This window comes from Zosterops lateralis, assembly GCF_965231275.1.
Source record: "Zosterops lateralis genome assembly, chromosome: 2".
NCBI lineage: Eukaryota > Metazoa > Chordata > Aves > Passeriformes > Zosteropidae > Zosterops > Zosterops lateralis.
This window is the reverse complement of record NC_139763.1, coordinates 106,786,815-106,814,287: the sequence shown is the minus strand read 5'-3', so window position 1 is coordinate 106,814,287 and position 27,473 is coordinate 106,786,815. Positions and strand designations below refer to the sequence as shown.

General features: G+C 47.3%; 1 protein-coding gene across 7 annotated transcripts in view; it reads right to left on the bottom strand.

Annotated features, from left to right (window-relative positions):
• The window catches only part of ILDR2 (immunoglobulin like domain containing receptor 2), a 40,086-nt gene extending 14,161 nt beyond the window's left edge, over positions 1-25,925 (bottom strand). For 4 of the 7 annotated variants that reach the window (XM_083885306.1, XM_083885307.1, XM_083885308.1 and 1 more), the window contains exons 1-5: positions 25,808-25,925; positions 16,784-17,116; positions 15,593-15,712; positions 5,090-5,146; positions 631-777 (exon numbers count right to left, since the gene is read on the bottom strand). In XM_083885306.1, coding sequence (XP_083741432.1) covers positions 631-777; positions 5,090-5,146; positions 15,593-15,712; positions 16,784-17,116; positions 25,808-25,853 — 703 coding nt within the window. In that variant the 5' untranslated portion in view covers positions 25,854-25,925. The remainder of the gene's footprint in view (positions 1-630; positions 778-5,089; positions 5,147-15,592; positions 15,713-16,783; positions 17,117-25,807) is intronic. The other 3 variants (XM_083885310.1, XM_083885311.1, XM_083885312.1) reach the window with 1 other exon arrangement.
• Between the last annotated feature and the right edge of the window lie 1,548 nt (positions 25,926-27,473).

Sequence of the window (27,473 nt, the reverse complement as noted above, 5' to 3'; positions counted from 1 at the left end):
AAGAACCAACCTGAATTTCTCTAAGCCTCAAAGGGTACTGAAGGGAGTTTAAAACATGCACTGCTATAATAATAGTGCATATAACAATAATGGCACTGCGAGATGCCCAGAAAGACACTCAGGGTGTTACAGCCAGTATTACCGCTGCCATGATTTAGTGGCAGTTTGGCTTTAAAAATAACTGATGACTCAAGCAGCAGGATGAGGCTCATGGAACTTGACAGATCTGACTGAGCCTGACCAGGAACCTTGCTGGGTTGCAAGGATTTTGCACTGTTGTAGAGGACAGCTGATTTGCATTGCCAGGAAGAAACCGCCCAGGATGCTCTTAGGTCTGACCCACAACATCCACTGACACAACAACAATTTTGCAATGGGAGCATGACACTTTGTAAAAGCAGGCACAGCTGCCAAGGCAGGGAGGGCTTGGGGAATTACAATTGTAATTAACTTTGAGCATTCAACCATTGAGTAATAGGTCAGATGCTTCACTCCCTAAGAACCAGTTCTTTAGCCAAGCAGAGTGCTCAGGGCAAAGGAAGCAGTATTAGCAGATTCTCCTCCTGTTCTGCCAGGGAGCAGGAGTTGCAGGGCAGAAGATTTGCACCAGGCTTGGGCAGGGTCACTCACGCGCCCGGGGACAGCAGCAGGACTCAGGACAGCAGGGGCAGCGGACGTAACAGCAGCAGCTGTGTGGGCAGCACTGGCACCAGCAGATCCCCACCAGGAGGAAGAACAGGAACGCTCCCAGGATCACCAGGCCCACAAAGACCCACTCTGGAAAACAAGGGGAGAAAGGGAGATACTTACAGGGCTGCACATTGCTGTGGGAAGAGAACGTCAGCAACATCCTCCCAGCGGAGAGCGTGGGGACAAAACACACAGGTGAATAACACGAGTGGACCGATTCCCTGTGGGTCTGGGACTAGGTCTACTCTTCCTCTTGTGTCAAAGCAGAAATGGCACATGACAGTGAGGAATGAGCTACAGGAATGTGGTCCCTTCTGGCAGCATCTCTGTCTGGCTGAGAGGCGAGCAGCACAGAGGCAGGAGCCCTGCTTCCCCAGCCAAAAACCCTTCACCCCACAGCAGACCTGCGCCAATGCCCCATTAGCACTTGGACCTCATCAAAGACTCTTTCTTCTTGGCCATGTTCATGCCCTGCTTATGTGTTTGTTCCCTGCCCACATTCTGGTTTTAATGGGACAAACCATGGTGAAAAGCAGGCTATAAATAGCCCAGCAAACGAGCCAGGCCTGCCCCTTCGCAGTGAGGCCCACGCACGCAATTATTCCTTTGAATGCGCCGAACGAACATCCTATTCAGGAGCCACAGCCAGCCAGGAAACCTAACAACCACTTTTTTTTCTCCCCCATTGAAGCTTCAGATGATATGTGCCAGGCCCCAAAAGGGAGCAGCTGAAAAGCACCCTACAAATGAAAGCACACAAGAGCTTGGCCCACAAAAAACGGGATGGGGCTTAAAGGGGAAGGAGAGGGAGAAAACATATCTCAAACTTTGCTGCTGGAAAATCTGATGGGAGCAGGGTTCAGCCTGTGCCAGGGCAGCACCTACTGCCACATAAGAATTCTACAGACTAAGGGAATGATCAGTGTACACATCTGGACCAAGAATTAACAAGACTGAACATACAGGAGGCCTGGAGCTGGTTTTATGTCAGAGAAATGCACCAACCTATCTCAAAGCAAGACTGCTCGTGGGGAAAAGACTTCAGGTGTACCCAGGTGGTTTTTCAACCACCTTGGAAAAGTGGCAAAAAGCAAATAAAGACTTGGTGGGACTGCTTTGCAGTGGGAAAGGGTTCATCCTCACTTCAGAGGAAAAAAGCAGCAGACCACTGTTTTCAAACAGAAGTTCGGCGCTCACTAAAGAGTCTCCTGGGACAGTATTATTAGAGATGAAGAAGCATTGATACAAGGATTGCAGTGTGCATGAAGAATCACACTGGAAAAATGGTGCACCCCTGACCTGTATTGCTAAGCTAAAAATTCAAGGAAAAATGTTCCACTTGGACCATTCAAAATAGAAATTTTCCTAGTTCTAATACAAAACAAAAATAAGAAGTTTCATTTTTGATCCATCAACAACATTCTGTTTGAACAAAAGTATGAGTCTTTACTTTGTTGGAGCTTTCCTTAACTCTTTTACAAACAATTCCCCTTTTTAAAGATGCCATTTTAAATCAAGAATCTAAAATTTCCTTTGAAAAATGTCAAAGATCTGGCATCTACAAACCAAAACACTTCAGAAGTGTGAAATTTTTTTAATTCTTTTTTTTTTTTTTTTTGGCTGACACAGATGAATTTCGTTTAAATTTGCATTTAATGTTGGCCCCTGTGGAATAATTTTTTCGGGGCTGAACTTACTATATGCTGAGAAAAATTCAGCTAACAAGTAAGGAAAGGGCAGAAGGGAAGCTTTCATTAATGGGAAAGCAAGAGCTGAGATTACTGACACAGTCCCTCAAGTTCTGCTTCTAGCAGCTGTTTTGCTTAATATTTTCATAAACTTCCTTGACATAGAAAATAAGAATGTGTTAAAATATCATGACAGTAGGCAGTAGGGATGCATTGTCACTAAAGGCTGGGACACATTATACAAAAGGCCAGTTGTCCTTGGGTCTACAATAGGAAATGGAAATGTGAAATGCAGTATTATCCTGAATTTCAAAGTATGCAGCAATACTTTCTGTGTCACAGGTTCAAAGATCAAGAACAATTTCTTTTCTGAACAGGACTTCACTGGTTGAAAAGAACTGAAAAACCAAAGAAGTGATCCAGTACACATAGAATTACTGTCACCTCTCACACAATAGTTGCCAAAAATGGCAAAAGCAATCCTAGGCCCAATAAGAAGAATTTCCAGTAGTATTAAGGAAATATCAATGCCATCACAGAAGGCCTCCTCTCCACATAACTTCATCTGAAGTTATTGATGTTATACAGCTCTGGTCATCTTTGCAGCAGAAAAGACGAATTTAGGTCGGAGCTGATGGAAAGCAGGGATTTGAGGAATGAAGGGGCTCTGGAGCCTGCCTGGCAGCAGGGGAGCTGCAGCCTACTGAGTTACTCTATTAAACAGAAGGCCGAGGGAAGATGTAGCTCCTGCCTGTAAATATGGTAGGAGGATAAATGCAGGAGGAAAAGCAGGTATTATAGTTACAGATCTTACATAAATGGACAGAAATAGATGATCGGTGAATAGAAAGAAGCTAAAAGAAGCCCATCAAAGAAAGTGATCCAATGGGAAAGACAAAGGCCAAACCTTAGGCTACTCCTAAGCTTGCTAAGCTTACAGAAAGGATGAAATTACATGGTGCTGTGGATAGAATGCAAGATAGGGAGCCAGACTATCCTTTCCAGTCCTGTACTTCCTAATCTACGCCAATCTATGCAAGAGCTTAATGACTTTTTCTTTGTTGTGTTCTCATCTTGTTTTCTACAACCATCATGGACATAGAGAAGGAGGTGAAACAGTACTGCCTGACACAAGTGGTCAGCCACAGCTATCCGGTGAAACTCAGATGTCAGATCTCCAGAGCTGTTAGCAAACAGTTCATAACCACTCCATAAAGGGTAAAAGCCTGGCAGAGGAAAAAACAGACAGCAAGTCCATTAGAAGTGTATCTGTGGTCTCTCTGAAAGCATTCTAGGAATACAAAAGGAGGTCAGGTTAGTGTGTACATTGCACATTGCAGGATACTCACTCAGCATATAAAGTGGATGTTTGAAATCAGTGTCCTGGCTACAGGGACCTGTGAGTCAGGATTTTATTTCATAGGAAGTTAGACCATTTCCTTTTCTGATGACGTTAAGAAAACAGCAGAAAAAGCCTGCTGGCTCTTCCTTTATGCACAAAACTGGGATTCAACCAGCTCCCGATACACCTGTGTAATGCTGAGATTCAAATGACTACCAAGCTGACAAGCTGTATCCTTGCTGTCTGGAAACTACTGGTTTGTGCTTGCAGAAGTATCTGCTTTCCTTTACTCAGGTAACAGGCAACACCAACAGCTGAAATGTGGTTTGCTGCTGCATCTTACACTTTCTTGTAATCTACCCATGCAGTGAGGGTACCAGAAAGATATATGACCAACACACCATAATTTTTATCCATTCAGTGAAATTCTAAATAACAGGGGGGAAAAGTGTTTGGCAATAGAGAATCAACTGTCATCTATGCTGAAAAGACCAATCCCGCTCCTGCCATGCAGGAATTCTAGGGAGCTTTGGGTTACACTGGAGGTGGGTGAGTGCCTTCTCTCTGTTTGCATCTCTGGGACAGGCTTGAAAATAGCTTCACACATTTATGTGGAGTTGCATTTTTGCACAAACGTGTGAAAGAAATGCTCCTCAGGCACCACCAGGGAATGATCAGATGACTTGAGGGCTAAATATTCTCACAGCTTTTCCCTTTTAAGAACAATCTGTTGCACAGCCTCTGTCTCCTCTGCAAGGAGCACCAGAACTGGTGGCTCTCACTAGTTTTGGCTAGCAAGGGATTTATCACAGGCACAGAGCTCTCACGTCAGACCCACCACCTGGTGTTACCAAGCTCATGGCCTGGCCATGCAGCACAAGAGGGGCTGTGCCACTGATGGGTTGCTGGCCAATGCTCTATTCCCAGCACCTCCTGTGCTACCATCTGTGGTGATGGTGGAGCACAGCACAGGCCAGCCCTGGGGAGCTGAGGGACTGCACAGGAGCAGCTGACACACAGAGCCACACAGGGCTGTGGGGTCTCACAGGCTGCAGCACAGTTTCCTCTGTGCTAGCAGGGGGAGAGCAGAGAGCTTGGTAGAAAACCTCCCCAGAACAGCTCTGGCATTTCTGCTCTCACACTGATCCTGGCATGACATCAACCATCTCTGTATGCTCACTCCCAGCATGGCCCAGCACCAGCTCTCTCAGATCTGAACCCAGCACTTTCCCAGTAAGTGATAGGCTCTTCTCTGTAAATCCCCAAATGAAACACATGTACAAGTGAAACATACACCACATAAAGATGCTGCAGAAGGATAAATAGGATGACGGAGGAATGGATGATTAAGGGTGAAATTACTGAATACCTGGCATAATCTCCACAGCAAAACTGGGCAAGAGATCAGCAAGCAGCCCTGTCCTGCCTAGAAAAGACAGAAGGAGGAGAAGAAGGAGAGAGGTTACTGCAAGAAAAACACACTCCCCAGCCCCTGCCTTAGCCTCCAGCTCCCTTCCTCATCAGCCCACTTGCACTCTGCGTTATGTGAATTCCTATCAAGCACAGATGTCATCCTGCTCGATGCCTGGTGTCTGCCTCTGCACTTCTGTCATTTCTGTGTCCTTGCATTTTATCTTTATCAGCAGAGCTGGGGGGAAAGAATCTGGAACAGAGCTCCTCCAATCTAGGCACAAAATGACAAGAAAAAGGAGTCCCTTTAGCATGATTACATGGTAACATCTTCCTGGAGTTATGCTCTACACATGCAAAAGCTCCTGGAAATGCAAAACAGCCCTTAAATAGAAGGACACGGTTTATTTTTGAAATGTACTGATGTGAAACATCTTTAACCCAAGGCTATTGATAAATCAGCCACGTGCTTCCAAAACCCATGGATGCTGCTCTCCATGTGGGGCTCTGTGAGTGCACCGACAACTCCAGAAAAGGAGCCTTGAAGGAATGCTGTGCACATGTGCTAATTATTTGGAGATGCACAAGCATCTTGGTGAGTCTGTGTGACAAAGGCCAACTCCCAATGGAAGCAAACCAGCCAGGGAAGGATTCATGTAGAAATTTGCAGGATCACTTTGCAAAAGAAAAAGGAAACAAACAAACATAACAAAACAAAACAAAACAAAACAAAAACAAAAAAAAAAAAAAAAAAAAAAAAAAAAAAAGCAAGTCAACTTCAAATTTATAATTTACAACCAAATACAAACAAACAAACTCCAAGCCCAAAGGCAGCTTGATGCCTGTTTGTTTTGGCACAGAATGTCTGGGATATTTCCAATACACAGCAAACATCCTGCACAGTGCTCAGCTGTAATTTACACACACCTGTGCACTGGCAGAACAGCTGTAAGTGCAGCTGTGCTGTGAACTCTCCCATAGAGCCCCAGGATCATGCTGGGATTTTTAAAGACATGCATACGGTAGGAGAGCTGCACTCTGAAGAGACACACACATTGTGGGCATAACAACAGGAGCAGCTAAGGGTAAGCCAATGCAAAAGTGCTAGAAAGCTACCTTTAACCTCCCCACATGCCCTCCAGGTCCTGCACTACGCAGCACTCAGACACAGTGATGAACTGGATCTCAAGTTCCTCAAGTTCCTCGGCCTCTAGTCTGTCCTTGAAGGTTATTACAATCAAATTCCCACCATCCGTTTTTTCTCAGTGCTTCAGCAGAGACTCTGTAGAGATCAAAAATCCACAAGGAAGCCTGCTGGAGCCATAATGAGTACACCATGACTGCAGGCAGTGCTTTGCAGCCAGTTGCAACTCATCAAAGCTGACTAGTACTCACAGGAACGCCCATCCTGATGAGGTGGTCCCGAATCCTTAGCAAAAGATAGCATGGTGATGCTTCACATAATTGCTCCCCATTTACCACTCTGAGGGAGGACTCTTGCCACCAGTCTGCTGCAAAATTTTCGGCTACATTTACAAAGAGTTTCATGACATTCTTTGCAGTCCGTTTCCTGGAAGGATCAAGTGTCCAAGCCATTCACAACTAGCATGTTATGTTCCATGTGTATATTAAGTCTATTCCTTATTTTGATAAAATAATAAGCAATTCTTTTACAGGCCTCTGTGTGCCTATGTGAACAGCACCCACATGAACCTCATACATGCAGAATATGGGCAGCCATGAGCATGTAGCTCACCTCCCATGTGTTATTACCTCTGCATAAGCTCACATGCAGCCCTACTGTGAGAGCAGATGCCACTGGACAAATTGCTGGAGGTACAGAGCTAATTTAGGGCTTCTATTTGTGGTAAAATAGGCAAGGAAATTACACCTTTAAACAGCAGAAACTCCTTCTCAAATGGTCATCGGCAAATAGGTGCCTGCTTTATTTTGAACCTACCTGGAGAGACTCAAACCCTGCTAATGCTGGGTACCTTCTGATCTCCAAGAGGAATCACATGTCCAACAGGGAAAAAGCATCCCTTAATGTAACAGTGCCTGAGAACTTGGTAAAAACAACGACAACCAAAGCAGCTCCTCTGTGTTACCCACGAGCAGCCAGTACTTGCCTGCTTCTGCAGCCTCACTTGGCTTGTCAGAGTATCTGCCTGGGGAATTTGCATCCCTGCCCTAACAGGACTCCATGGCCCTGGGGGCCCCAGAGCCCCCAGCAGGGACAAACAAAGCCTGGGAGGACCGAGACAGCGGCAAATCCCATCACAGCTCTGCCTGAACTCTGCCTGCCTTGCCCGGCCCAGCTGACAGCCAGTGAGCACAATGCCCAGCCCTGGACTGCCGTGCCCCCAGCAGCTTTCCACAGCTCAGCCCCCACCCTGCCCTGGACTGGACCAGATTAATCCCCTGATAACCTTCCTCCAGACAATTCCTTCAGGGAAGCCAATAGGCTGAGGCTGTCTGCAGTTACCCCAGTAACGGGAGGCCCCCACCACTGTCCCTCATTTAAGGTAACTTCTCCCCTCTGCTGCTGCTGCCAGCAACAAGTGGCAGTCCCTGTCCTGCACAGGGACATGGGAACAGGGCAGCTCAGAGGGCAGGGCTGCCACTGGCTCTCATCTCCTGCCCTCTGCAAGCCTGGCCCACACATGGGCACAGCCCAGAGCCAGGTGGTGGCCACAGAGGGGATCCCAGGGCAGGACCCTGGTGGGTCACACACTGCCTGAAACAGAGAGCAGGGCATCCTGTTAGACCCATGGCTGGAACAGCAGGCAGGAGGCAGTCAGAGCACCCATGACCAGCACTCACGCATCTCTCCATGCCTAGGGTGCTCCTTCCCTGGGCTTTAAGTTCACCTCCTTTTCTCTCATTTTTTGGGTTTTTTCCAAGGAAATTTTAAAGTGGACGTTGGGGTTAGATAGCAGTTGGTGGAGAAGAAACAATTCAGTAAAACATCCTGCCAAGAGACCATCTGGCCACACCACCTCTGCACAGCAGCTCTGCCCACCTGAGAAAGCACTGCAGGCACTCCCAGCCATGGCTGGGCAGCACTGCTGAGTCACAGATCTGTGCCCCCACCCACAGGAGCTTCGTGTCCTCTGTGCAAGCTCTCATCACCGAAGGGGTAGAGGGAATAGACAGTGGCCCCGTTTTCCAGGGTTGTTCCAGGTGACTGTGTCAGAGCTAGGAGCTTGTCCTCATTCTGCAAGGATCTGGGACATGTGCCATCTCCATTCCCACCATGCTGCTGAAGGGTTTTACCTGCCCACAGTGGCCTCTCACCAGGCACCTCACACGCCCCAGGCCCCAGCCAGCCTTGAAATGCAACGGAGCTCGGAAGCCCCCCATCTGCACTGGCAGAGCACAGGAGGAGGAATGGGAGAGGAAAAGCTGAGGGGATGCAGAGCAGCTCCAAGAGGTGCAGACACACAGCAGAGGCGAGCGAGGACAGGAGTTAATACACGGGAGGCAGGCAGGCGACAGAGCAGTGAGCAAATAGCAGCGGAGCAGGGAAGACCTGGAGTCAAGCACACAATTAGCAGAGAGTCTGCAGAGAAGAGACACAAAAATAATTAGGGTAAGTGGTGCAGCTGAAAAGAAACGATGGCATGAACAAAGTAGGCACAGGTGCAGTTCAGAAACACAGCAATTGAGTAAATATGGGAACATGGCAGACACTGGCAATCGCATAAATGTGATAAATATTGGGTAACTATGGCTGCAACTGCTGAACTGGTTTCCTGTTTGAAGGCTGCTTCTGCAGCCCTACCTGCTGCAGTAGGATCACAGGACACAGCAGCTACAGAGGGACTTATTTCCTTCTTAGTGGTGGAAAACTTTGCCAAGCCATGCCACGGCAAGAGGCCCCTGGCAAGGGACACTGTCCCGAGGAGAGGCTGGAAAGCACAGCAGAGGAAGTGTGGCCCTTGTAAATCAGATACTTTTCCAAGGCAGCTGCTGTGAGATTTATTGGGGGAGCATGGCTCTGCAATGAGTTTTTCTGTGCTCCCTCTGCTTGGAGTAAACTTTATCCTTTCTTCCCATCCTTCTCTTCAACTGGACAGAGAAACAGCAGCAGCCCCTTTTGGAGATCAAAGTTTTAGCAGGCAACAGAGACCTCCAAGGAGGCTGTTGCCATGGCTACCTCAGTAACCGTGGTCTTTTAATCACACCACTCTCCTTTGTGAGCAGCTGGCAAATAAGGAGGAAAACAGGGGTAAAAAACCTTGGCAACAAGTAGCACTTCTAATTGGTGTGAAATAAATAACCAGGAGTAGGCTGGGCTAGGATGAGGGGACTGGAAGAAGGTTACCGAGGCAGCAGCACAATGGTCTGGGGCAGTGCATCAACACTTCTCCAGGATATTTAAGAGGAAGGCTCCTTTGCCAATCCTTTGCCTGCTGGCACTACCCACCTTTGGTCACAGCTCAAGGTCAGCGAGCCCTCTCTGTGGAGCTGCTCACAGACATTTTCCCAGCCGAGATATGGGCCAACACATCCCCAACACAAGGCCACCAGCACAACTCTGCCAACTCCTGCGACCGAGCACTGGCTCAGATGCTACTGGCAGCTTTTCAGCAAATCAGAGCAAAATCCTAAAACCAACATCATGTAAGGGAAAATTTTGCCAAGAACTTTTCAATCTCCAAAATCATGTCAAATTTTATTATACAGTCTCTCCTGGCATAGAAGAGACTCCAAACCTGGCTATATTTATACAAGCTATTGAGTCACTTTGCTGAGTAAGAACTGCCTTATTAGCATTGCACACCATACACACGTGTCCCAGTGGAGATTTATCCTCACTGAAAGTCAACACATGTCTCTATTAGTACATTAATTACTGTACAATATGCTGTGTGTATATGTATCTACATCCTTTATTTTATATCCTTTACTACTTTACTATGGGTGTGAGACTTCAGATCTGGGGTTTGGCCTATATGGATACCGGCTGGTAATACAAACTGCAGAAGAAGTCAGTTTACCAATGTTAGTTGCCAGCTGTCTCCAGAAATTAGCACAAACCTCAAGTGCTAACTCTTGTTATTTAGAGCATAACAACGGGAGAAGCTTCTGCATCTGAAAGATTTATTTGGGGAACTTCAGGCCCGTCAGGCTGACCTTGGTGCTGAGGAAGCTTATGGAATAGATGATCTTGAGTGCATCCACATGGCACATACAGGACAACTAGTGTATCAGAAAGATCCAGCACAGGTTTAGGAAAGGCAAGTCTTCCTTGACCAAGCTGATCTCCTTTTTATGACCAGGTCACCCACACAGAAGATGAGAGAAAGACTGTGGATGTGTCTTCCTGGACTTAATAAAGCCTTTGAGAGTGTCTCCCACAGCATTTTCCTGGAGAAGCTAGCAGAGTGCTACAGGCTGGAGAACAGCAGCTGGAAAACTGCATGATGAGAAAGGATCTGAGGGTGCTGGACAGAAGTGGCTGAACATCAGCCAGAGTGTGCCCAGGTGGGCAAGGAGATCAATGGCATCCAGGAATAGTGTGGCCAGCAGGACCAGGGCAGTGATTGTCCCTCTGTACTCAGCACTGGTGAGGCCCCTCAAGTCCTGTGTTTATGTTTGAGCTCCTCACTCTGAGAAAGGCATTGAGGTGCTGGAGTGAATCCAGAGAAGGGAACAGAGCTGGGGAAGGATCTGGAGCACTGATAAGGAGTGCCTGAGAGTATTTAACCTGGAGGAAAGGAGGCTTAGAGGGAACCTTACCACTCTCTACAACTGCCTGAAAGGAGGATATGGAAAGATGGGTCGACCTGTTCTCCCAGGGAAGAAGCAACAGAATGGAGGAATGAGAGAAAATGGCCTCAAGCTGTGCCAGGGCAGTTTCAGGTTGGACATCAGGAGGAATTCTGTAACTGAAAGGATAGCTAAGCACTGGAATGGGCTGCCCAGGGAAGTGGTGGAATCATCATCCCTGGAAGTGTTCAAGAAACAACTGAATGTGGCACTTAGTACTATGGTTTAGTTGAGATAGTGGTCTTCAATCAAAGGTTGAACTCAGTGATCTTGGAGGTCTTCTCCAATTTTAATGATTCTATGGTTCTGTGACTAACTATAAAATAATATTTCACTGATACGCAGTTTATGTAATATTAGCTGGTGAACTGGATGGAAAAGAAAGCAGACAACAGCTGTCTAGCAATGCACATGGATCAGTAACCAAAGCATCAAACCAACAACTGGGATTAGTGGAGTACTTTCTGGCCTCTTCCAGAAACTTGACAGGTCCTGGGGAATGGAGGCACTGTTTTGTGAAGCATGTCTAAGGTATGTAAAATCTCAGAATGCAAACATCACCGAGCTTGGACAGACCTGTGCGTTCCAAGGTGCCCAGCTGTGCTGAGTTGTATGTACAGGCACTGCTCTGTAGCTGTTCTAGCTTGGGAAGGCAGCAGTGTGGCAGCTTCCATGGATCCCTGCACCTGGTTAGTAAATTCTGGCTCTTGGGAAGGCTCATTGGGTTGTATGCAATGCCATGCAATGAAGCTGGACTGCTTCCTGATGTGAGCTGGTGACACAAAGCTAGGATGCCTTTGACACTCCACTGGACTTCTGGTTTGAAGGTTATTCCAGGCACACTGCATCTCTGCACTGGTACACCTGCAGTTCCCTTCAGAAAGGCTGCAATAAATTACTTTGCTGAAGCCCACTGACATTCTCATATAAAAAAAGCAATACACAGGGACTACAAATAACAATATGATTAATAGCACTGTCTGTGTTTCAAGAAGCAGGGCATTAGCTGCCAGCTACTATAACAGAAATGTAGACTTCCTTCAATTTAGGATTCAGCCTTTTAGATTCAATCATATTAAAAAGTTTAAAAAATAAAATGTATAAAATTGCAAATGGGTTCATTAGCCCAGCTGTAATGTCAGCAAAGGTTCTTCTTTTCTAATAAAACATGAGTGCAGGGAGTATCACTTGATTCCTGCTGTGGAATTGCTAAACTCTGGACTAATCTGCAGCAGAAGCAGAGTTCATACAGTTTCCAGCATGCTACATCCTGTTTGGAGATACCAAATGCCATCAAAATGCACATATATCACTGAATCACAGAATCATTTAGGCTGGAAAAGACCTCTGAGATCATCAAGTCCAACCTGTGACCAAACACCACGAGACCATGGAACTGAGTGCCACATCCAGTCTTTCCTTAAACACCTCAGAGACTGTGACTTCATCACCTGCCTGGGCAGCCCATTCCAATGTTTAACCAACCCTTCCGGGAAGAAATTCTTTTTGATGTCCAACCTGAACCCCTGCCCCCTCTGGTACACCTCGAGGATGAGCCCCCACCTTGCTACAACTTCCTTTGAGACAGTTGAAGAGAGTAATAAGGACTAAAGAATATTTTTTTTAAATATAATAAATGTGTAATAGTATTTTTTAAATTTAAATTCTCTCCTTACTCTACAGGAGGTTCCGTACCAGTCAGTCTCCTGTGTTTCTGAGGCAGAGGTTGCTGCCTCTCTTCCCTCAGCTGCACTGATTCCCTTAGTGAGGGCTAAAGTCCCTGACTGAGAAAAAGATACTGAATGGTCTTTTCAGCAAAGTACATAATGAGCACATGCCTAACATCAGGTATGCTTTACAAATCCTATCAGCTTTGCTGAGCACAAATGGATATAAATAAATGCTTGTATGCTTTTCTGAAATCAGCATGACATGAGGACAGTACATGGGATTCTCTGATGCTACCCAGAGCTGACCAGCAGCTCTGTGTGTCAACATGACACATCCAGGTAACAAAACTCAACATGCAATCCCATCATGACCCAAGCTCCCTGGCTATTTAAGAGGTCACTGGAGGTCTCTGTGATCACTTTCCTAAGAAAAAAAAAGAAATACTGTAAATTGCCCGGGTTTTGGATTTTGCTCTAAGTTGTGATAAAGTGCCTTTTGATCAATTTTTCATGGTATGATTCACTGCATAAAAGCAGGACTCTCCACTTTTAATTAAACAAACTTCCATTCATTTATTGAGCCTATTAGTATGGTATCTTCCATTTTTGCCCCTCAGTCCTTTCATGGTTTCAGCATAATATTAAACTGCCCTTTCATCCTGGCATTCATATGAAATCATTAGAAAGGATATTTTCCTATTTTCTTTTCCAGTCTGATTTTTCTGTCACCCCAAGGATAACGTGACTGGGTAGAACCTCTGCTCTATTCAAAATTCTAATTTATGCTGAAATCATGCAGCAACCCCAAAATAAGCAATGTAAATTGTATCTGAGAGACCACTGTCAACAGGGAGCAAACAGCAATGTGCTCTGGGAACCATAGCATCTCTCACACACTGTCCCTCTGCTGCTCCAACTTCTCTAACAGGGAATCTGGGTTCCACCCAAGGAGCAGCAGAACAGCAACCAAAACCCTTTCACCACATGTCCCCTAGGACTGTGGAATTGCTACAATCTACATCTGTATTCAGCATCTCCCTCCAAGCAGTGGGATGGAACAAAACATACCCCAGAATATGCAGAATATTAAGAAATGGTATTTTCATCACTGGCTGCTTCATCCTTTAGCCAACAATAGGGAGAGATAAAGGAAAGCAAAGAAAAAGTTACAGCAAAGGCGGAAGGAAAAGAATAAGGTGGGAAGGGAAAGAGGGGGAAGGAGGAAAACAGGTAGGTAACCCTGGAACTGCACCAAAAGCTGGAATGTTGCCTCTACCCAGGAAAAGCAACATACAGGAGCTGCCTAACAGCATGAGGCAGAAGTAAGCCCACGACAAGTCTGCTTCCATGCTCCTGCCAAACTTAGCAGAGAGCTGCATAAAGTGCAAGGTCAGACCCAGAGGCTGAACAGAAAAGCAGGTGTGGTCAAGGGTGGCACAGCCTAAGCTACACGTGTCCCCCAATACAGCCACAACGAACTGGGGGCAGAGACATCAAGACAGCTCCAGAGGACGGGATTTCTGTGTTTTCTCCCCACAGTCTTCTGCACACACTGAAAAACCAACCCTTCCTGTTACCATGGCACTATTTCATCACTGGTGTCTGAGCACAGTTGTACATACACAAGAGGAAGACACCAAATCCTAGACAGGAAGGTGAAGAAGGGACAAAAATTCAGCAGCTCATCACTACAGAGACACAGGACCTCAGGAGAGGATTTTAACAGCTACCACTGCCACCTGACAGAGATAACCTCACCTGAACTCACATAAGTCGGTCCTGGGCCTGTTACTAAGTGGCAGATGATACACAGATGTCACACTGTACATTTGCACAGGCGTGTGACACTGTTTTCTGGAGTGACCAGACTGACTCTCCACTTTCTGACCTTCCACTCCAACTGTCCATTGTTTGACTGACATTAAAGGGGTGAGGAGAGGCAATGGCACTGTGACAGCCACTCCACTATTCAGTCTGGTTTACTTGGTGATGATAACTACAGCTCCAAATATAAATACCAAGTAAACTCTGACCTTTGGCAGGAGATCAGGGGAACGCTTGACAGACGTGTTCTGTTGTACACCTCCACAGATCACCTACACACTATCAACCCAAGCTTTTTAATATTTCCATCAGAGGATGCACAAATCTGAACACACAAGAGCCATGGTGAGTTGGGAAAAACCCAGCTTGCTCTCCTGGGAATCTAGGGTTGAAGTACTGCAGCTGGCTTCAGGCATGTCAACAAAAGTCTCTGAAAGGCCCATTCCACTCTGCTTTTCTCCTCTAGCTGGAATGGCTGCTTTTCTGACCTTTACAGTGAGCTGTATCATGGAAGCCACTAGTGAAAGCAAACCCTGCAAATAGGGAAGAAACTGATCCTGCTCAGCACACACTACTCAAAGGAGCTCAACAGAAACAGAGCCAAGCACACACACCACTGAGAGGATAGGACCTCTTAGTGGCAGCACCAGCTCAGACCTGATTAGGATGACATGAAACTGCACCTCTAACTGGACAAGTGTTATTAGGCACACAAAAAAAAATCTCCCAAACTGACACATTCAACACAGTGCTTTTTGACATCCTCACAGGTCAGAAGAGTGGGATGAGGACTGCAAAAATCACAGGATCTGATGTCTTCTGGGTGTCTGCTGTTAAAAAACTCTGTCTCAAGTGTTCATTTTGCTGCAAGCTTTTTTGTTTTATCCCTTGAAAATAAAGGTTCTGCCTTTTCCATAGCCCCGCACTTTCTGCAGTCATTTACGCCCGTGTAACGTGTGAGCAGTGTGGGTGTAAACATTACTATTCTGGTTTGGTAGCATTTGCCACCCACTTTGCCTAGGTGTGAATGACTGCACAAGGTGCAAGGCAACGGTGACAGTGCTGCAGGGACTGTTTTGCATAGCTCTTACACCCATAGTAATACGGTGCACAGAGATGGAGAGACAGCGAGAGAGCAGGAGGAAAGATGCATCAGGTATCTGCCGAAAAAGCAGCCCGACAAGAGGCCTCACCAAGCACAAGCAGCTCCACTGATTCTTCATTCTTGCCCTCCACATCATCTGGGGTGATAATAAGGCAGTAATAGAGGCCACTGTCTCCCCACATCAGCTTCCCAATCTGCAGGTCTGCATCTGAAAGGCAAAAAGAAAGTCAGGCTTTCCCTCCAACACTTGCAGGAAGGATGGAGTATTGAATGCTCTGTGTCCCAAATACATTTCTTTTCCTTACTAAAGAAGAGGGGTTAACCTTATCCAGAATCTCACAGTATTCAGGAAAAAACAACAGGCTCAAGACTTCTAGCTGGAGGTAGGAAGACAGATAATGCTGCAGAGGCAGCTCACTCTGCAAGTGCCAAGAGCAGGAGTGGTCACTAAGGTCTCTCTCTGTCCTTCCTGTCACCTAAGGCTGGGGTCCCAATGCTATTCATGTCATGAAAGAAGGGCTTAGACAGTATCTCCTCTACAGCACCCCAGTCCTTGGCAAAGAGGTTACACATAGACAAAGGAAAACACTCCCTCTTGTGAGGCTGATCACACGATCTCCACACCAAGAAGTCTCCACTTCTGTCTAGGTGGTCACCCCAGTCAATCAGACACCTTGTACTTTCAAGAGACAAGGTCTCTCACACAGCCTTCCAGACAAAAATGTTTAAGGACCCTGTCATTCTTCATCTCCACCCAACCTGACTTCACCCCACAGAAATCTCTTCCTTTCACTCTGCCCAAGGCTGTGTGGGTTTAGGTTCATGACAGGGTAAGCTGGTGAAGTCCATGGCTGAGCAAACAAGAGGTGTAGGATAATCTTGGTATTTCAGAACTAGGAAAACATCAGTGGCATTTGCAAGGCAGAAAAACCTTGCAAATCTGCAGAGACTGAATTTATAGCTCTCTTGCTGCCATCCCTTTGCTAAGGAAAATCTATATAGGCAGCAATACGCAGAAGTCAGGAATAAAAAGCTTCCACTTCATGGAAGGGAAAAAAGGATACTGTATCTGAATTGAAGACCTAGGTGGAGTCAATTGAAGGGAAGTGCCAAAGGAAATTATCTTTGGTCTAGTGTTGGTTGGCTGAATCCTAAATACAACAGCTCCCTTCCCACAGCCTTTTCTAAGTAACTGAACAATTACTGCCAGACTCCAGTATCCCAATTGCTAAGGGTCCATTCCAGCCCCCACCAAGCATCACCAGGGTAGGAGAGTTACCATGGACAATGCTGACATCTCTTTCCTTATAGAAGTCTCCTATGGTGATGGCAGATCCCTGTTTGGAGGCCACGACACGGACTGTCCTCCTGCTGTCCACACAGTCCAGGTAGGGATCCCAGTCCAGGTTCCTCTTGCTCATTGTTTGCAAACCAGAAGTCACCATGCCCAGAGCTTCTCCCATCCGGTCCTGGCAGTAGGATTTGTACCTCCACTGTACCACAGCTGGTTGGGTGGAAGAAGTAGAGAAATGGCAGCGAAGCAGAGCAGGCTGAAATAGCATGGCCACCTTCTTCTTCTCAGGCACAGTGACCTGCAACCCTTCCACCTCAGCTAGAAGACAAAAACATGAGTATCATATGCCTTGGCACTGCTTGAAGAGGGAGCTACTGCATTTTATCACAGCATCATTCTCCCCACATACATAAAATTGTCCATCTGTTTCAGGTGCTAGGGTGCAACACTTCTCTATGTATGTAAGCACGGATGTTGGCAGCAGAAATAAGTTTGCTTTCTCATAGCTTACAGTCACAAAGAAAAACACAGCATGATGGGGCTGAAGGCTCAAATGCAGCATCCTTATTCTGTAGAAGCCCTGACACAATGGTGTGATGATTCATGGCTTCTGTGGCAGGTTCAAACATAAGGAAGAAGTATTTTAGGAATGGCCATGTTCCACTTGTACAGCAGGTCAGCCAAGGGGACAGATCCTGAGGCCATGACAATCCCGCTGCAGAATAAGTCACCTCCCTCCCCATTTCACTGGCATCACACCCCCACTTTACAAGTCAGGCAACACACAGTGCCTGGACCAGCACATTCTGCACTGGTGCCCAGTTAGTGCTGCCTGCTCTGCAAAACTCCAGAGATGCACAAAGAAGCAGATCTAAATCACAGAGCTCTTCCCAGGGCTGGCAAGTAGCACTGAGAGAAATTGCTCCATGTGGGAGGTGTGGAGAAAAAGGGCCCAAACCCTCAAGTTTTTCACATTCCCAGGGGAGGAGAGGGAATGTAACATGTAATGTTTATCTAGAAGCTGACAGGAGAGCTGCAGTCTGGACCTGATGCATTAAGGCCCCAGAGAAGATCCAGGAGACTGCTGCTGTACCCTTGTGTAGCTGAGGCAAGGTACAGTGAGCAATGTCAGCTCATGGGAGAGTGAGGCACTCCATCCACCCACAGGGATATGGCCAAAACTCCCCTGCATTCCCGTCATTGTTTCCCTCCTTGTGCTGCAGGCAGCAATGTCTGAGAGCACTCACACAGAACTGGAAAAAGGGAATCTGGTTCAGTAGGGAAAATGTTGTTACCACACACCTCACCTAGAGCAGGTGGAAAAGAGGGGATACACAGGGAAACAGGGAAAAAGAGGAAATACAAGGAAACATTTGAGACAACAAAGCAGAAGAGAAAATCTACACAACATCTGGAGAAGGGACTGGTGGGCTTGGGGAAGCTTAGTGAGGAATGAAAAGACTGAGGACAAAGAAAAGACTTGATATCAAGAAGAAGTAGAAGGGAAAATGCAAAAAAAAAAAAATCGTAAGGATAAAGTATCAGAGCAATATAAGAAGCAGAAAAATAAGCAGGATGACAATCAGGAAGCTTGCAGTCAACTGGAAGAAGCTGGAGAAGGTGTCTCAGCCCTGGCCAAAATAAGTACAAAGGGCTGCAGTCAGGTTGCAGAAGATTCAGAAACGATGTAGAGAAGAGAGGAAATGGAGTCAGCAAAAATAACTCACCCACTCCAGAAAGCAGAGATGAAAAGGAGATGGAAATTGGCAAAAGAAAGTGAAATGACAGGAGATATCTTTAGAATGGAGGGAAAAAAGGCATAGACTAAAGCACTGGAGCTTGAAGGAGACAGAAAGCAATAAATGCATTAACTGTATAACAACAGCAGGCATGAAGAGACAAGGTGGAGACAGCTGCAGACCTGAAAAGCAAAAGTGAGCAGAGATTGCATGATCAGGATTCAGAACCAAAGGAAAGTGAAGAGGCTGGAAAAACAGTGAATATTAAATTCAACAAGTTATCACTGTCTGAACTGTAAAGCACCAAGTCTATAAATCCCAGCTGGAGAGGAAAACACAGTATGGACAGAACCTAGGGGAAAGCTTGTTTCAGAGAGGCAAGGTGGTCACTGATACTAACAGAGTTACTGATCTAGGCAGGATTTGGTCTTGGGGACTACTATGTGAAGGCTTGAGGAACACAAGGGTGCCCTGTCGTTTGCACAGAAATGCTGTATTGTTCATATAATGAATGCAGAACATCATGGACATTGTGCATGTGCCACTGGAAGTTGCACAGGAGGTTATCAGTTTTGCCAGAAGTACCTGGACCCAAATCCAAACACTGAAGTGTGGCTGTTCCCCAGAGTACCACCAAGCACAGCTGAGGTCTCCCACAGGAGAGGCAGGGGGATGAGGCAGCTCCTGCACTTTCCTGAGACACAGGCAAAGAGATGATTCAGGAAGTGGCAGCTGGGACATTTCTGCCAGGCTCCCTTGACCCAGGGACCAAGCACAGGGGCCATGTGGCACTAAGGGAATGCCACCACTTGCTTCTCAAGGTGAACTAAGTGGTGATGTCTAATCCTCTCCAGAGATTCATGCTTCCTGGGCTGCACCTGAATGCAAGGAACATGAAGAACACCTTGACAAACCAAGGGGTCCATGTCAGACCCCTCACAGTCTGAGGCCAAATCCAGCATGTGGCATGAGCTGATCAAGTGACTCATCACGTTACCTCAGCTTCAGGGATAAAACACTGACACACTGAATATTTAAACCTTTCCCTTGTGAACCAAGTACTGCTTAGTAAACACAGTACTCTCAGCTAACCATGCACCATAGCCCTCCTTCCCTGTTAATGAGATTAATGAGTTTGGCAAGCCAAGGACTGCTTTAATAAATGATTAGCTGAGCTTTAGCAAATTCTCATCCGACTAACTTTCCCCACCCTACCCCCATGTGAATGTCTATATCAAGAAAAGAAAAGCAGCTTTTGGGAAAACACAGGAAATCTTTTTCTATCGAAAAGGATTTTGGAGATGCCCAGAAAATTGAAAATTATCTGGCATCTTCTATATCCTATCCCAAGCTCTTTATTAACTTCTTAAGTATTATTTTCAGATTCCTTCCAGAAATAGCATTTAAGAGCAACATAGTGCCTCAGACTGAGAGACTGAAGCAGAGGAAACTTTAGATCTATTTAAGTCAAATTACATATAATTATATATGGCTGAACTGGGAAATCATACACCTGTTATTTCCTCTGCCAAAAAAGAATTACTGGAATTGATTCATGTAGTATGTCACTGCTGTAACAGTGTCCATCAAAAAGGCCACCAGGATATTTGACTGCCTGAAGACAAGATGGTGCCTTTACACAGATCAGTTATGTCCAGCCATGGGAATTACAGGACTTCTTCACCTTCAAGAAGTAACTGCTGACCTTAAAATGTAGTGTAGCCAACACAAGAAAAGCCTCAGACATATCACAGGGCAGAATTCTGAGTTGTTAATACAGCAGAGAAAAAAAAAAAAAAGAGAGTGAAATATGTGAAAAATTATGAGAAGCTTAGTGACAGCACCATGGTAGCTCTTTGTCTGGTTTAATAAAAATAGGACTAAAAAGAAACTGAATTGTGTTGTGCTATGTTTTGACTGATGTAGACAGAGAAAAATTAGCCCATACTTCAAAGTCATCATGGAAATGCAATTCCTGCACTCTAGAGAAGGAATCTGTTCATTGTGAACTTCACAATGTTTCAAGTTTCACAAGGAAAAAATCTACCTACTGGGAGTCTCATGACTACGTGACTATTTTGCTTTCCTTCCTTCTTGCTCTCATAAACCCAAAGAAAAAGGTCTGAAAATACTAATCAATTGCATCTTATAAACACAGTTACCCTTTCTCTTGGAAAGTAAAAAGAATCCATGGTTTTGTGTGTCTGTACAAATATATATATACACAGACTCCCGGAGAAAGAGCTTAAAAATAATCACACTTCCGAAATATAATTGTATGGGGTTTGTCTGTTCCAATTGGCAATGTGCATTTGTCTCCTTGCTCTGATTCCTTTCCTGAACTATCCTCAGATTATGCATTCAAACTATGCAATCAACACTACACACAAGCTATCACTAATACATTTCACTGGTGATTAAAGAAAATTCCAGGAAGCGATTACAGAGGGGATATTTGTAAGGGCGGGTTTGAGCCTTGTGAGCCTGATCTTCCTAAGCGCCTTCCCTGAGCAAGAGAGAATGCAATTGAGAGGTGATAACTGAGGCTCTTGCTTTGCCATTGACCTCCAGAGAAGCCTACAGCCTCCCTGAGGTGAAATGACTCCCAGGAAGATTTAGCTTCACTACACATTTAGCCTCTAGAAACAGAAGCACAGAATGGTCTGGGTTGGAGGGGACCTTAAATATCGTGTAGTTAGAATAAAATTTATCTGAAGCACCAAACTCTGGAAGCAATGACAAAGCCAGATACTGTAGTTCAGTGGAATGCATCTCAGGCTGCACCATTCTAGAACACAAGACTCGAGTCTAAGAGAAGACAGCACACATTATTCTTCAGCTCACATGGGTCTCCCTATCTATGCATGCATCTCTTCTCTTTCTTTGCAATTATCTGGCTCGTGCTGCTTGCCTGCCTAAAGTAGTACAGCTGATTCTATGAAACTACCAAAATTGCATCCCCCGTTTTCATGTACCTGTATTGACAGGAGTGGCAGTTGTGCACACAGGAGAATGGAAATCACTGGGGTCCTGAACCAGGCACCCCAGGAAAGCTACTCCTAGACTTTACCTTGGGGCTTTGGGAGAAAAGCATCCATTCACTGGTAAGAGACTGTGCCCTTAGGGTGGTAGCTTATGCCACTTCCCAAATACAATAAACTCTTGGGCAAAAGTATCATTGGTTTTGGCACCCTGGATACTGTGCATCATTTCAAAGTGTTCTCTCCCCCACTGCTGAATACTGGCATACCAGTCACACTTTCATATGTGGATCAAGCTTGAATCAGGAAGGGCAAGATCTGGGCTTTGAGACCAGAAAGTCAGAAAATATAAAGAAATGTGTAAACAGATGAATGGAGAGCCAGTGGGATCACTGAGATTATGTACTGTACAGGTTCTTGCCTACTCATGTTGAACTAAATCCAATCCAATGCAATTTATCAGCAAAAACAATCACCAATCAGCATGTGTTGAGTGCCTATGGGAAATTAATTGGATGTCTTGGTCTGGTTCCTATCAGACTTGTGTTCTTAGCAACGTGACCACTAATTGTCAACTTTTTTTGGAAGCAAGAAACCAATGCCTGAACAAGTCAGCTGCAGCTGAGGTGAAGGCATAGTTCTGTTTTTCACAGCTCCATAGCAAAACCGAGAATTCCAGCTCTCCAGCTACTTAACCTGGAAAGGGGAAAACCCAAAGCAGCTGCAGAAAAGCATTCCCTTACACACTCAGCACTCAAGGCACAGAACCTCAACACAAAAACCCTCCATGTGGGACAGCCCAGGCTGTGCAAAATGACTGCAGTAGACATTGGACTATTCCTTGCTCTTCCACATTCTCTGTGGTGCTCTCCCCAGGCACATCCTGGCTCCTCACTTCATTCTCTTCACCAGCTTCCCTGTGCTCATTATATTCCCTTACCACAGCCCCTTACACACATTCACAAAAGTCACTCAGGTGAATTATCCCAGCTCTGGCCACCAGATCAAACCCACCCTGTCTTACTGCTGTCTGAAGGTTGTTACACTCGCCAGATGCCTCCTGATCTAGACTTGTTTCAGCATCCCAGAAATAGCACCCATCAGAAGCCTGAGAAAAAAAAGCTAAAGAAATGCAAAGAGTGTCTCCAAGCCTTGTAACACCAAGCCATAACACCTGTCCTTGGGTTGGCATTGGGATTTCCCCTGCTGCCACTCTCACTCAAGGTGACCTCACATGAATACAAAGCAAGAAAAACATGAGACTTCTTCCCAGTTACGCTACACTTATGCTCTGTGAAGCCAGGCAAGGGAAGTCAGATGAACACTTTAATCAAGACAAGTAAAAGAGTCCAACCATTTCCCTGCCTTCCCCAGAAGCGTGGTCAGCTGGCCAGAAACAGCAAAGCACAACTGTGCTCCAGCATGCCCCCTCTGCCTGCCTTCCTGAACTCTGGCTGAGAAAGAGCAGGTACAGAAACAGTACACAGGGAGTGAATGCTAAATTACTGGTGGAAAAGTACTTATCAGGAAGAAAAGATCCCATTTTTACATGGACAGTCTCCTAATTGAAATTTTTCCAAGCTTAGTCCAAGTTGTGAGGCAGAAAAAATTTGATCTGCTTGTTCTGTACATAAAACTGGAGTTCAGCCTGGTGCAGCACTATGCTCTTGTTTTAAATACATTAGAAATTACAACATTTATTAAGAAAATGGTAAATACAAGCAGAGGATTCATTCCAGAATCAAGCTGCACTTGGTAATTTACAAGAAAAGGCTTTACAGAGGGACCAAGGATACTTGGCAAATTTTATCTTCTTTTTATAGAATGAGAGCACAGTCCCACACATATTTTAACCTGTGTGACCTCACAGGAAGGAATAAAGAATGACCTGCTCTTCATCCATTTGCTGTTGTTATTAAAACACTCGCTCTAGGCACGTGGGAGAGCAGGACAGGAGGGGGAGAAGCCAAACTCAATCCATTGTACCTCACACAGGATTTTTTTAAATCGCAGTAAGAACTCACAATGCGCAAAACCAAACAAAAGATAAATGCAAGAGCCAAAAAATTAAAGACAAACAAAGGACAGAGAGGAATTGCTGCTGGGAGGAAAGGGACTGAAAGTGCTGATTAGAAATTTCTCAGCCCATCTCGAGGAGGGAGGAGGGGAGGGAAGGGAACGAGAGGCTCCTCTTTCGTGCTCCCTTTTGTCTCCCTGCTTCTTCCCCATCTTGCACTCTGTCCCCTGGCCCCTCCACCTCCCAGCCCCCACTTCTCCTCCCCAGAGTGGAGCATACCACTGTGGCTGGATTAGGGCTCCTTACCTTGAGGCAGACCTTTCATTCCTTTGCACAGCCACTGGGGAGAGGAAAATCTTGAATCCATGTTTGCTACCCCCCCTTCCTTTCCCGTGCACACACGCACACACTCACACACCTTTGCTTATTTGCTTCCTCTCGGCTGTGAGAAAGGACATCAGCACTTGATTTATGGCTGGGCAGCAGCTGCTGGAGGATGGAGGGGAGCAGGCGAGCCCTGGCTGCCTCCATCCCTCAGCACACAGCTCTGGATAACCTGTTGCCCGCCGGAAGCCTGTGCCTGCCAGCTCTCCACAGCACCGGCAGCACGCAGTCCTGTCTCAAAAACACAGGGCTGGAGGAAACTGGAAGGTCTTCCCACTGCAGCGGTACCTGTCCCTCTGCATTGACCCTGCATGCTCCAAAACAGTGCTGGCTGCCAGGAAGCGTGAACTGCCCTCAGTGGAAGGAGAAAAGTGTCAACAGCCCGGGCTTTCAGCTTGATAAAAAAGTCCTGATTAGCTGACACGTCCAGATAAAGAAGCTCTTTAAAAAGAGGGAGGAATGTAATGTCATGTCTAGCTACACCCTGCACTCCTTTGGCGGTCCTTGGGCGCTATTTATCAGCACACTACCAGGGCTAGTGGGAAAGGAGGGGCAGCTCTGGGGGCGCGGGCACTCCAGACCAACTCACTGAAGTGGGATACATTCGGAAGCAGCCAAATGGCAGGGAAGGAGGAAGGGAGAGAAGGGAAGGGAGGATGAGCTGGAAGCTGCTGAAGCCCCAGATGAGGCCGTGAAACCCTGGAAGGGAGCAGTAGGCAGGCACCGGTGTTGAAGATGACTCAGAGTGAAAATGCAAGGAAAGGGGTGGGTGGGTGGTGGGAGAGAGGTGTTATGACTAAAAGCCGAATTTACTGCTTGTGAATACTAAATCCGAATAGGAAGAGTGAAGAGGCTGAGGTCTTTTTTGTGGGATACATAGGTGACGGTGGGAAATATACGCCACTTAACCCAAGTGTGTCTGTTTCTTCTTCCAGCCTGTAACCAGCCTGCCTGGCTAAGTCATCCTACTGCAGCTTTTCCTATAGCCTGCTGCTCCTGCCTGTGCCTGGCTGCTGCACCGGCTCACAGGAGGCAGATCCTGCCCCTGACCTGACACAGCTTTCTTTCTCCCCGGTTCCCGGCTGCCCCGCCGCTCTCCCCCTGCTGTGATCCCTTCCCTCTCCTTCCCTCGCTGCCCAGTTCTCAGACCCAGCCCCTTTCCAGCTTGTCCCCCCTGCCCTCTCCCCATCAGTGAGCGCTCTGTGCTCGCCCCTCGGGCTCCCCTCCCCCTGCCCTAAGGGGGGACCTGCCCGAGCCTTTGGGGAGCCGGCGAGGCCAGCGGGGGCGGCGAGCTGGGCTGGGGGCAGCCCCGTCCTGGGCTCAAAAGGCCTGGCCACAAGTGCACCGTCACGGGGAGGCCCCTGAAATTCTGCCCCCCTGCCAGCCGGGGCAGAGGCAGGGCAGCCCCCTCCCCGCGCAGCTCTGCTGGGACGGCATGTGCGGTCAGGACAGCGGGTAAAGGAGAAGTTCCCGCAATTGTTCCCGGCACGGGCGGGCGGGGGGAGCCGGGGCTTTGCCGCCATCCCCTCCGGCCCGGCGGCCAAGGACACTCCGGCTGCCCGTTCCCGACACCGGCTCTCTCTGCCCGCGGGCCCCAGCGCCGGCGGCACCAGGCGGGGACGGTACCGGGGCCCCTCGGAGCTGCCCCCGGCCCCGGCAGGCGGGAGGCACCGGCTGCCCCCGTGCCCAGCCCGCTCCGCCAAGTCTCCGCAAACTGCGCCGCGGGACGGCCCCGAGCAGCTCCCGGCCCCACGCCGGCTCCCTCCGCAGCATCTCCCCAAATCCCCCCATTTTCGCCCCGAGGAAAGCCGCGGAAGCGCGGCGGGCCGGGCACGGCGTGGGGAACGTCGGGGCCAGCGAGCCCCCCGCGCCCCGGCCCTGGCCCTACCTGCGAGCCACAGGAGGACGATCCATCCCAGGACGTGCCCATCCATCTTTCCCAGCGGTGCGGGCGGCGGGAGAGGCGCGGGGGCGGCCCCGCTCGGGCTCGGGCAGCGCCTCCCGCAGAGCCGGCCGGGCTGGCGGGGCGGCCGCGCCGTGTGCTCCGCTCCCTCCGCTCCGCTCCTCCCCCGGCCCGCTCCCCGGGGCCGCCCCCGCCGCTCTCCGGGCCCGGGCGGGGGGCGGCGGCCAGGGGAGGGGGACGCGCCTTCCCGAAACTGCTTCGCTTCCCGCCCTCTCTCCCTCCCTCCCTCCGGCGAAGGCGCGTTTGGGTTGCCTGGTGCCGCTCCTCGGCCCGCGGGCACCCGGCACGTTCCCCTGCAAGTCCCCCAGCCCCCGGCACCCGCCTCTGACCGGGGCTATTACAACTTCTCTAGTGAGCGCCGAAAAATGTCCCCGCCGATCGTCTGTCCTCCCCAAATTAGCCAAATGGATACCTCGGGAAATGAGCGTAGACGATTCCTGCTCTAAATTTCCCTGGGGTTTCCACTTCCAGCATGAGCACAGCAACTAATTACTGTAATTTTAGATAAAGGAGTATAATTTTAGGGGAGGAGGTGTCCTGGCTGTTAACAATGGGCAGCCGAGTCGCGGGGTGTTAAGTTTTCGTGTCAACATGATACTGGAAGGGGATGGGGAATTTTCTTTGTTTGTTGGTTTGTTTTTGGTTTGTTATGGTTTTGTTAGTTTGTGTTTTCTTTGAGAAAGGGGTCACATATAACTCAAATGACACTTTAGACTATGGATGTTGCTTAGAAATTAAAATAGTCCTGGCCGCAGCAAACCCATGTGGATACACATTAACTGTACGTAAAACTTTTAAAGTTTCTGTGAAAACTTAATAAGTCAGCGGAATTATTCATGGGCCTAAAGAGCTGGCTAAAATAGCATCATGCTTTCTATTGTGGCTCAGCACCGGAGAAAAGCACCTTGCAAAATGGCACAGCATCCAGCACAGCTTCCCTTTGAGTGCTGTTCATCCTCAGGCATTTTTCTTACGGGGTGTTGTAACCACAGCTGGGATGCTGCAGGCATCAGTGATCCACACCAGAGATGGGAGTAGCCTCCAACTTCGTCTCATCTGGAATCTGCCAACAAAACATAAACGATTGTGATTTTTCTAAAGCAAAGCGCTTGGTGCGTCCCGCTGCTGAAGGCAGGGTGCACAGGGACGCCTGCAGGAAATCGGTACAAGCTGTCTACATTCTAGCAGGTGTTTTCCACTTGCCTGTAGATTCCTCATCATTTTGCCTTTCAGAATTAATTTTTTCCACAGGCGAGATAAGCTTTCCTTAAAAAGTGCGAATGAAAAAAGATCAATAATTTCTGAAGGAAAAACCGAACCAGCGCGCTTTCTGTGATAAAAGATGTGTTGAAACATCTTTGGTTGTTTTCAGACAGGTGTAGTCCCTCTGTTAGTACAGTTAAAACGGAATTAAGTAAAGAGACAATCCCTAGACATTTGATCTGTTTTCAAGTCTTTTATTTGGAGCTATTCAAAGTTATTTAAAAATATTTTTTCACATGGACGTTTATTTTTATTCAGCATTGCTTAAAAAAAAAATACACACCCACCCCAATCAGTGTCCTGATGTTCCTCTGCCTCGATACATAAT